At 41.8% G+C, this 12365-nt stretch overlaps 1 protein-coding gene across 1 annotated transcript in view; it reads right to left on the minus strand.

The window, feature by feature from the left end:
* CFAP54 (cilia and flagella associated protein 54) overlaps nt 1–12365 on the minus strand; it is a 2172274-nt gene that overhangs the window by 761573 nt on the left and 1398336 nt on the right. The window contains exon 47 of the mRNA XM_085653834.1: nt 457–543. Within this exon, the coding sequence (XP_085509960.1) occupies nt 457–543 (87 nt within the window). The remainder of the gene's footprint in view (nt 1–456; nt 544–12365) is intronic.

Genomic DNA, 12365 nt, shown 5'->3' on the forward strand with positions numbered 1-12365 from the left:
CCGGGAACTAACTCTGGGCGGTGAACTCTGCTCCGCTCACGGAATTTGCGGAGTTTTCTGCACTCCGCGTTACGCGGAGATTGGCGAGTTCCGTAAAACTCCGCTTCGCGTTGCAGAGCGGAGTTTTTTTCTATAGAGGCCACTCTTAATTTACCTGTTCGGTGCAGGATTATAAGCAAACAACCCGAATTCTGGGAAATACATCTGTGAAGTGCGTTGTATATTGCCAGCACAAAGCAGTGCTTAGGTTCAGTTTCATTGATTAGATGGATAAATGAATGTATTTGTCAATGAAAATGTCAAAATGTCATTGGACTCAAAATTCTACCATGTCATATGAGTCAACCAAAGGCATGCGCCATGACTTAAATTGGGGGATTGACAAACAGCTATAAACAAATGGATATCTCAGATTTATTATACTGGTATATCACAAACATTGAATTGGAAACTTACCTTAAGGATTCTTCCTTCAATACACCTTACAGGGTCATGACAAATCGTAGAAACAAAGTACTGATAAAGTGTGCACAAAGGCAAAACCTGCAGAAACGAAGTAAATATTTAAAATGTAAAATTAAATGTTTTAGATAAGTTGCATGCTCTAGATCGTTGGACAAAAGCACTGAATAGATCGTGAGGCCTAGAAAACTTTAACAGACATAATCTAGTTTAACATAAATAGGATCTGAGGAGGTTATTAAAAAAATAGTCTTAGTAAAATTGAACGGTGTGTTTGGGTCTTTGAGGATAATGCTATTTCTAACATTTTCAGTATGCCCTCTGTGGAACTTCAGAATATACCATCAACATTCAGGTCTACACCCTCTTGCATACGCTGAATGAATAGTAATAGTCACCAAGTGCAACATTTTGTTTTTTAAGTTGTACTCCTCTCCCACCACATTTGGAGGTGGTGAACCAATAATTCACAATTGATGTCATTTAACCCACCCTGAAAGATGTGATTATTAATTCCCACTCAAAACAATAATAGGAACTCACAGATATGGCAATTACAAAGTCGTCTCAAACAGGGCTGATTCTGGGACCAAGAAATTATCAGGCTACTGCCTATGGCACATTGGGGAGGGATGCCTGTGGGAGGGATGGCACCAGATTGCTTCTGTAAACACTTCAGGCCCTGATTCAGAATGTGGTGGTTCTGCCTTTGTCCATCAGGGTGGCAGAGAACACTACGCCCACCACCACTGAGGACCCTCTGGGCCATTTCGTCCAATGCAATTCTTGTTAATAGACCTTTTTAGTTGCCTGAGAGAAAAAGGGGTTAGCAACAAATTGCAATCTTAAAATACAAGTGTGATCATTAGGACCTCACAAGAAAAGTCTGCGTCAGTAACGTGAAGTCAAAAGGTTTATTACAAACTCAAAGCCAAACGAATATAAATCAGTCTTAAGAACATGCTACAACAAGCATTGGCATTGCCAATAGGTCTCGCTTTTGGGACCTTATAAGTATTTAGTTTTGCAGCACAATATCCTTGGTGCAACAACATCAGCTGTTGCATGGCTAAACCTTGTACCTTATAAGTGTTTAGCTATGCAACAGTTGATGTTGTTGCACCAAGGATATTGTGCTGGATAACTAAACACTTAATGTCCCAACCTTTTTAGATCTTCTATAAAAACATCAAGTCGTCCTTCTTCTGTTTCTTCAAAGGGGGACATCCTCGTAAAAATTTGAGAAAAATGCCGGCCATCTTGGAATATCACATTTTAACAAAAGATGTGTGAGATGCGTTTGGCAAAAAGAGAAGATTTTAAAGTGGGTAAAAGGATAAATTTTTCTTTTTACAATCCTAATAAGTTACCTAATTTATTGGGAAATATAAGAACGTACTGAAATATTGGATTTGCACACGCAATTACAAACATGTGGCAATTTCTGAATAGATCCTCGAGAAATATTACAAAAGATTTATAAATCACAGGTTTCATTCATTTAGTGTTGTTAATACAAAATACAGGACAGCGGTTTTGTTTTGAAGAGGACGGCTACTGTCATGAGCCGCTTCAGTCCTTCCTCTATGCAGATGCCATTACTGTGCCAAGTCGAGTTTTAAAGGTTCTGCAGGGGCGGAGGAGATAGTACAGATGCGGGAGTCTGGAGATTCTGCAGCTGACATGGCTTCTTTCGTAACCGAGGTGTTAGCACACTCTGAAAAGCTAGGAAAGGAGGACTTGAGTACCAAGATCAGTAAGCTGTGCACGAGGGTGGAGAAGATCAAGGTAAAGGGCGCTGTCATTCCCTTGTAGGCTGGAGAAGAGATAGGGGGGAAATCAGGGCTTTAAAAGTGGGATGAAAAACTGTGGGGTGTCTCAAAGGGGCGCGGGCGATGTAATTACGGGCATGGCTTAAAAACACGTAAGCTAAAATCTGTGCTTAACATAATATGCCGCACGACTGGTATTCTACTGCTTCAGTCATTGTATCTAGATATTTAATGCAACAAGTAACATACCTTCAAGCCAGAACTATTGGTTGGAAGTTGCATAAGAAAACAAGCGCGTGCGAAAAGAATGCCGTGGGGCCAAAGCGAAAGTGATCACAGGGGAAGCACGTGAGTGGTGCGTGCGCAGCAGTAATCACGCCATATGGGGCCTCTGCTCAAGCGCGTGCCCGCGCACATGCACTGCAAGCTGTAGCCGGCAGTAGCATTTTTTTAAAAGCCCTTACTTAAAGTCTCGGCCAGACCAGCGCAAGCGCTGGGTCAGGCGAGACCTAAAAAATACAGGGTTATCAAAGGAAGACCAAAGCGGTGTACAATATTGGTACTCAACAGCAAAGAGCATATAAGAATTTTAGTGGCAACACTACAAAAGATAAGGAAAAGGAATTGATGACTATACAAATGGTTTCAATCCTTCTCACCGTATAGGGAAAAGATTTTTAGCATTTCCTGAATCATACCCTATTGAATCAAGGAAGCAAAAAAGGTGTCAGCATCAGAACCGCTGTAGAAGTTCTATGGATAAGGTGTCATGTATAGCATGAAGCCACACAATCAGATGACAAGTCTAAAGGGAATCTGACTAAATCCATTGTGGGTTCAATTAAAATGCACAAAGAACATTCAAGAAATATAACCTCATAGGCATCATAGTACTTTTCCAGTTCCCAAGAAAGAACACCTCGAATGCTACTCCCGTATTCCAGTCTCCACTTCCAGGTCATCCTTGGATTCTTCCCTTCATCTAATTGTACCAACTTGGAACACTCTCTTTGTTCTAGATTTATTTGACCTAGTCAGTTATTCCATGCCTCACTATCTCTGAAATACAATGTGCTTCTAACTAACAAATGACTTCGGTCTGCACCTACAGAGGAGAAAAACATGCAGAAAAACAGCTTTGGTGTTGGTATTAGATGCCTCGACTGTAAGCGTAAGGCTCACAATAACTCTAACTTAACAGTTTCCTTTAGGTGCATATTAATTATACAGCCCACATATAATCCAATAAATGATACTGTACACTTATATGGGGCACAATAACTTATACGTAAATTATTAACCAAAAACGACAACTGGTCACAATTTATAAAGAAAGCATTGAACGCATATTTGAATAATTCTCACTAATCCCTCATGAATGCACTGCATTAAATGCATTTTAGCGCACCACCTTACAATCTAAATCTACAGAAGTTTAAAATCAGTAATCCAGATGCCTCTGAAAAGGAAAAATGTTAATATGCACAAAGAACAAGTTACTTACCTTCGGTAACACTTTTTATGGTGGATACAGTATCTGCCTGTGGATTCCTCACCTTTTGAATTACCCCTTGTGCAACATTCCACAGAAACATTTTTCATAGCCCTACCACGTTGACGAGGACGTCACAATGGCAACGCTCTGCTCGCGACTCCGAGTGACGTCATTGGAGCCCTAAGAAGACCTCGTTGGCGTACTGACACCAGTTACACCCATTTTTTTTGTGCCTTCGAGGCTAACGGGTGAACTGACAACATCTCACAAACATACACAGTATGCAACATTTCCTCAAGCATACACAGTATACAACTAAAAGAGAATAGGACAGGGAAATCCTAAATCAAAGGCATTTCCTAATGGAAAATAACACATCATTATGAATAACAACTAAGTACATGAGCTACAAGCCAGAAATAATTTTGGTATAAGTAGATAGAAAATGGGGAGGCAGGTGGGTCAGTGGGGAATCCACAGGCAGATACTGTATCCACCAGAAAAAGCGTTACTGGAGGTAAGTAACTTGTTCTTCTGATGGATACATCTGCCTGTGGATTACTCACCTTTTGAATTGAATCCCAAAGCAGTCCTGCTCCCAGAGGAGGGGGTCCACCTACCTATACCCAAAAATCCTGCAGCACAGAACGTGCAAAATGGCAGTCCCTTTCACCTCTGAATCCAAGCAATAATGCTTCGCGAAAGTGTGGAGGGAGGCCCAAGTTGCCGCCTTACAGATGTCTACAAGAGGGTCACCTCTAACCATAGCCGAAGAAGAAGACTTTGCTCTAGTGTAATGAGCTCTAATACCTTCAGGTGGCTCCTTCTTGGCCAAGACATAGCAGATCTTGATGCACAAGATGATTCACGTGGAAACCGTTCACTTGTAGACAGCTTTGCCCTTCATTCTTCCCATGTAACCAATGAAGAGCTTTTTGTCCAGACTAAAATCCTTGGTTCTGTCCAGGTAGCTGACCGCCCTCCTAGAAACATGCCATTCCCACCACAATCCTGCCACTTGAGAGCTTCGGGAGAGAAGGGTGCATTGTCTCCCTCTCTCTTCGTTCTCCAACCTATTACGATGGCTGAGCTTCATCAATTCCTGATGAAAGTGCATCTGCACGAAGCGGACGGGCACTCACACCAACAATTATACTTCTAAGACTGATAATTGAAAATCCAGATATTTTACGGGAGCCACCTACATCCTGCAACTAAGAGAGACCCGCTCTCCTTTGGATGGTAACCCTAGACCTTAATTGATTTGGAATTTGGACGCCACAGATCATATTCAAAAGGACTGTCAGTCTCCTCTCCCTCACATTGAGGGCCTCATGTGAGTAAAAACTCCCCCTTTGACACCTTGTCTTGAGCCACATAATTACTGGTGTGCACTTTCCACCCTGACAGCCAATCGCGCTCGTTTCAGGTGTCCCGCATCGTTAGGTCCTGATGAGACCCCTCATCTGCTTTTGGGGTTGAAACGCCGTCAACACGGAAATTAAACAAACCACTTCCCAGCCTTTATTATTGTGTTAAAAGGCTGTTCATATTCTGTTCATACATAACTGTGGTTGTTTTTTGTATAACCTGAAAACCTATTGTATTTCACAAATTGTCACTTTGACCTTCCCATCTTTTTTTTGGTTTCGGTCACATGGGACACTGAGCAAATTGCCTTTTTAACTATTTTTCACTATATGAAATGCATAAATAAGTAAATATATGCATTGAGGTTTTTCATTATCAAATATATTTTTGCATTGTCCATGGGAACCACTGTTCCTTGTTGCACGCTCAATACCCTGGTTCCTAGTGAGTAGGGTGACCCTTGTCCTCCCTTGCATACTCCACCATCATAGACAGATGATGACTATATTTATACATCATCGCTAGTCTTTGTACCTTCAGAGGAGCTGCCAACATGTTTCCCTTTTAGTGGCAGCCCCTGTGCCCTGCTCCCCTAAAAAGCGGCCGGAGTGATGCCCTTATTTGATGGGCAGCACGCCATCAGGCCATCGGAGTAAGCTTTCTGTTGACAGGGCTAACATGGGCACTGCACCTATCAGATTTAAATATGAGGTACCACTATCATAAAAGTATAATCCTTTGCATCTGACTGATAAGGGGTTCTTGTGAAGGCCTTTCTCCTGAATGGTTGACCCAGTGTATTGCAGCGGGGAGGTGAACATTTCAGACAATTAATGATACGGTCTGCTGATGATTGGTGATATGTCAGCTGCTTCACTTATGACAGCCATGGCCCTGCATGCACTGCTGCAGCCTGCGCTGTGATCATTTATTGTGTGAGAGGGAAGCTTGCACTTTTGCTGATGCCTGTTCCTTTCAGCTAGTTGGATACATAAGCTCCACCTAATATGATATTTGTTCTGATAACTTATAGTTTTGTCCCAGAGACACACCCCTTAACTCATGACACAATATGTTAACTTAATTCAGTGTTCATCATTAAACATTTTAGCAAGTTGCACTGCTTGGAGGAGCCCGGACCCATTTTTTTTGCACCTAAGAGGAATTGGCAAACAAGAGTTTGAAAACCACCAATCTAAGTGAATGTGATCTACAAGCAAGTATCTAAGGTATTTGGTAATTGATTACTGGCAGGGCATTCAGCCAGCAGGCAACCAAACATATGCTCATCTTTAGTAGACCAAGGCCTTGTGTCCATTTGCCAAAATCAAATGCTCTGTCCACAGTATTGTAATTCACTGAATTAATGCATCTGCTGTAAACAGAAACATGAAGCTACATTACTCACAAGTTTTTGTTTCTGTGCAGGCCACTACTCCAAACCAGTGGCAAGAATAGTGACACACTCCAAATCAGTAAGTAAAATCCCAGATTTGGAAAAAGGTCCAAAGTTCTTTTCGCATGGCATCAGTTCATATTCTGTAAAGGGCCCAAACCATGTTGGTGAAGATCATTTGCCACTGGTAGCCTGGCATCCATCCTACTACGACTCTGCAACCAATGCCTCCACACTGGACTCTCAGGGTAGCAAAAGTGAGCAGTCAGTAGCTTCAGAGAGAGAAAGTGTGAGGGACAAGTGCTCATAACTCAACAGTCAACCAACCAACACATTAAGGTATTGGCCAACCCAGTGCTTATCTGTTAGTTAAAAGGCAGTACATAAAATGCAATTACACAATCGCAATCCATGTTAGGATCTTCAGTAAGGCACTACATCCCCTTCTTCTACTCTATTCTCACTCTAGGGGATTTCTGACATTGGTCCCCATTGAACTGCAGGCATAGGCAATCTTTAGGCATATATGCAGATTACTGATCAGATGCAGAACTCAGTTCAATGTCTTTCAACCCTACCAGTAGCACCTGTCTTTGGCAGCTGCAGCTTCAGAGAGGTGCTCAGGTATAGTAAGTGCAGCCTCTGGGCCAAGTCGTCCATGACGGTGTGTCTTCATCAGATGCAGCCTCCCAAGCAAAATAGGGCTTCTGCAGCAATGCATTTCTTCTCCCCAACATTGGCAGCAGCAGAACCGGTCACTCAGCCTTATGACAGATTGCCAGACGAAACAATGATGCTTTGTTCTCATGAAATTGTGATGTAGCTCACCGTGGGAACCATGCAGAGAGACCCTCACTTTACAGGTCACTCTTGGCTTCACTCTGTTGTGTAGTCAGCTTTCTCTGGGTGTTCCTTATGCCTGGAACATACTGGGCTTCTGCTCTTCAACAGTCTCCCCTCTTGCAGGTCCAGTCATTTCCTTCCTTCTCACATCAGGCTGGCAGGTAGTAGACAGACCTTCAGCTTCTCCGGCATAAAGTGCAGACTTCTGATGATGCCTTCTGACCTCTGGGAGACTAGCTGTTCATAAGAAGCTAAGTGGGAACACTTCCCTCTTTGGTCAAGCAGAATTTGAACCTGGAAGAAAGGGGGTGATTTTGATCACACTTTTATACACATTTTCCAGACAAGAGATGTTTTCCACTGTGTAAGGCTTAAAAAACGGTTTGGGGTGGTTCTCTTTCAAATGTTATTTTAAGTCTGCTCCCTAGACACAGCCTTTAAGCAAGGTGATAGCTCTCACAGTAGGTTGCAATGGTGGTGGCTCCAAGCAGGGTATCAAAAACAAGGGCACAGTGAAGTGAAAGATCACCACGCCAATCAGAGATAGAAAAAAGCAGACTCTGCCCAGAAACTTCCTCAATTTGAACCACCAAAACTGAAACCTTCACTCCTACCATCTACAAAATGACAGTGCTCAGTAAGAACTAATCAACAGAGTTTTTTAATGTCTGGGACTCCACCCTCCAGAACCAGGAAGACAGGAAGAAAATACACTTCCAGTGTCTGGGGAAGCTGTCCTCAACCATTATCTTGCGCCATGCTAAACCAGGGACATCCAAAATGGATCCCACTGACCTTTATTCTCAGAGTAATGCCACAGACAGAGTCCTAATACCACACAAGTGCTACACATTAGCACACACACAAACTCAACATGCACAATGGATGACAGAGTAACGTTCTGAAGCTTCACAAAACAGTAGAATTTTACACAAGAGGGGGTCAGTAGACCACACTCTCTCTGACACAGAGATAAAGGTCTACCCAGACTAAAGATTCACAAAAAATGATAAATAGCTTTATATGATTCACCCAGGTCATGGACAGTAGTCCAAGGCCTAATATGAAGACACACTTGTTGCACTATTCGAGGTTACAGAACAGGATATGAAGACCTGGCATTATCAGGCACATGCCTAGGCCTCGGCACAGGCTAAATTTGTGATTCCTAGGTCAAATAAAAAGAAGGGATACCAGTTTCATATGGAGTTGGGCACTAAGAGCAAGGGTATCCACCCACATTTGCCATGGATCCATATTTCATTTTCTTGGAGTCATTTTCTTGGAGTAGTCATCCTCGATGGCTACAAAGTCACGACAATCCCCAACAAATAAACTCAGAAATGGAGAGCATGGGAAAAAACCGTTACGTGTTGATGGCATGGTAAAAAGGGAACCGACATGCGCACGCCGACGAGATCTTCTCATGGCTCCGATGACATCACGTGGAGTCGCAGGCAGAGCCGTTCAATAGTGACGTCGACATGGGAGAGCTGAGGAGAAAAGTTTCCGTGGAATGCTACGCATTGGGATAATTCAAATAGTGAGGAATCCACTAGCAGATGTATCCATCAGAAGTGTTGTGATTGAAGTGACGTTTCTGATTTTTTTTTAAACGTAGAAACATTATAGTGTGTATTTTTAAACACATTAGAAATAGACAACACCACAACATTAGTATGGGTTGCGTATGATAGCCTATTTTATTTCCGGTGTGTATTTCTATAAGTTAAGGATATAACAAAAGATAAGGTTATGACCAGATTACTACAAATTGTTTAAAATTATAAACAATAAACAAAATGCTGATGTAACATTTTAAAAATGCTTGTGATTGATTTCTCAACATTGTTTTACACCAATACAAACAAAAAGTCAGAAATAGTTGTATTGGTATTTTCATTATTTGTACCCATACGCACTCATCGGCAAGGAACAAAAGATCTCCGCTAAAGAGCCCCTTCACGGGTGCCCGTCTGGCATTTCACCGCCGGCCCGAAGAGGAGCAGGCCCAGATAGTGAAGCATGACACCTAGCTTGCTGGGTGTGTGAGGGCATTAGTTCCGAATATGGGAACTCCCCTTTCCTACCTATAGGTTCTTTGAGTCCAATCAATACCGACGGATTTAAGAATTGACCTCACCAACTAATCATCCTCTTAAGGAACTGCATACCCTTTCTCATTATAATCGACAGAGGGACCCACTAGGGCAAGAAATGTGCAGCACTACAAATACCATGATGCCTAGGGGCCCCTTTGGGGGGGCGGGGCGGGGCATCGGCACCAATGAAATTAGTGACTTCGCAAGACCTGACTGTTTGAATTGCCAGTTTTAGCCTGTGACTAAGGGTGAGTGCGCCTAAAACGCGTTAGGCTTCATTTATGCTGTTATGCTTTGCCTGTTGCACCTACAATAAAAGGAAAAGTTTACTACCTGTTAAGGCTCTTTTGTGGAATATATATATATATATTGGATCCAATCCTGATTTCCTGTGATTTGAAGCAGGCGCTGACACCGTGGGTTTTCAAAGAAAAAGATTTATTTCACGACAATGTAACCCAGACGCGTTTCGGCGGAGCAAGTCCGCCTTGCTCACTGTGACCGACCCAGTATTCGTAAGTCATTTATACAGTCTCCACACTTGAAATTAATTAAGCGGTTACTTAGAAACGTTGAAAACAATGATAAACATAGAGAAAATCACAACGGAAGAGAAGTCTTTCTTCCAAGTCACAATATATATACAACTTTGCAAAAACGATATGACTGATTAACACCATCGTAATTAAAATATATCAGAAGTATTATCTCATCATTCATTTTGGAAAAACATGTATCCAAAAAATAAGTATGTTTAAACAAAAATATAGCCCCAGTGGGCATACTTCACTTCTATTCTACATTTTTCTGACCTGATTCCTCTCAATGGTGTTACTAAATCTTAAGAATTCATACTTGCTATTTATACCTGTGCTAGCATAGAATTAAAGTGATGTTCCCTTTAACCAAGTGTTTTTGAAACCCAAATGAAAAACAGTGACTAACTAGGTCAACACTCAAAGGATGGATCATCGAAATTTTGAAGAGGCAGATACTGTCTTACAGATGAACATTTAATGCCTCATCAGCATTAAGGCCATTTGGAATCTTACTGTCCAACATGATAATATATCTGGACTCAAGTCTCCTTAGTGCCAGTTGTCTGTTCCCACCCCTAATGTTTTTCTTCACACTATCAACAACAAAGTATGTCAGGTCTTCTGCTTTACCACTATGCATGTTGTTGATGTGACGGGCCACTGGGTAAGCTGGATCATTATTACTAATGGCCCTGAGGTGTTGTAAGATTCTAATGTGCACGGGGTGAATGGTACTACCCACATACATTTTGTTACAGGTACAACGTAGCACGTATACTGCAAATTCTGTTTTGCAAGTATAATGTTCCCTGATCTCCAATGGGGTTTTCCATAAGGGAGTGGAGATTGAACTAGTATTGACTCCATGCTTGCAAGCTTTGCACTTTGTGCATTTAAAAAATCCATTCTGACATTTTAACCAACCAGTGCCTTTGGTTTGTGCAGGAGCATTACAGACTAATTCATTCTTCATAGATTTCGCCCTCCTAAAAGTCAGTTGAGGGAGCTTGATACATGATGGTCCTATCACGGGGTCACATCTCACTATTGGCCAGTGCCTATACAGGATTTGTCTCAATTTCTGATGATATGTGTTATATCCTGTAATGAGCCTTGGCGTTTGTGACATCATTGGCTCAGATTTAGGTCGTTTTGCTTCATTCTTGAATAGCAGTTGTTGTCTAGTAACCTTAGCACATTTTTGCTCCGCAGCTCTCAGAGTTTTATCTTTGTACCCTCTATTGCTAAGTCTCTCAAATAAGTTATTAGTCGAGATTACTAGACTCTCTGTTGTACTGCAATTCCTCTTATGCGCAAACACTCAGCATAAGGTATACTCTCAATCAATTTGATGGGATGAAAGCTTTGTGCGTGAAGGATGGCATTTCCTGATGTTATTTTTCTATGTGTACGTGAATGTACTTTGTTGTTCATGGGGTATAGTTCTAAATCTAAATATACAATAGATTGCTTGCTCATCGTGCCTGTAAATTTTAAATTTAACTCGTTGTCATTAATGGCAGCAATGAAATCATTAGCACTTTGTTCACTACCCCTCCACAGGATGAAAATATCATCGATGTAGCGCTGATACAACATGACATTGTTAGACATTTGAACATTGTATGTCCCCATGAGTACCTGCTCCTCCCACCAGCCCATATGCAAATTCGCATAACTGGGGGCGAAGCAGGTACCCATGGCTGTACCTTGTGTCTGTCTGTACATCAATTTATCGAACATGAAAATATTGTTCTCTAAACACCATTCCATCATTTGCATTATCATGACAGTATGTTCATGAAACCTTATGTCCCTCGTGCTTAAATAGTGTTTGGCAGCTCTGAGACCATCCGAATGTCTTATGCTCGTGTACAAACTCTGTACATCTAGTGTAACCAGTAGGTAGTCTTCATGCCAGTTGCAGTCAAAAATCTTAGTTAAAAAATCTCCGGTGTCTCTAGTGTATGCGGGCAAAGATTGTACGAAAGGCTGAAGAAAAAAATCGATGAATTTACTAGTGTTTTCAAATAGGCTTCCTATGGCGGATATGATTGGCCGCCCAGGCGGACATTCTGCGTTCTTGTGGATCTTAGGTAACAAATAAAGTTGTGGTGTTACAGGGTAATCATTTTTCAGATAATCCAACTCATTCCTTGTTATTAGCCCATTCCTTCTCCAATCGTACAGACTTGCATGGTATTTTTCTTTGATGCTAATGATTTTGGTAGCACTGATCCTTGTGTAGCAATTTTTGTCCGATAATTGGGTTAGCACTTCTTTGTTGTACATTTCTAGGGGCCACAGTACAATGTTGCCCCCTTTGTCTGACCATCTTACAACGATATCGGAACGGTCCTTGATTTTGCACATTACCCCTGAATA

The sequence above is a fragment of the Triturus cristatus genome, chromosome 4_1 (assembly GCF_964204655.1).
Source record: "Triturus cristatus chromosome 4_1, aTriCri1.1, whole genome shotgun sequence".
NCBI classification, from domain to species: domain Eukaryota; kingdom Metazoa; phylum Chordata; class Amphibia; order Caudata; family Salamandridae; genus Triturus; species Triturus cristatus.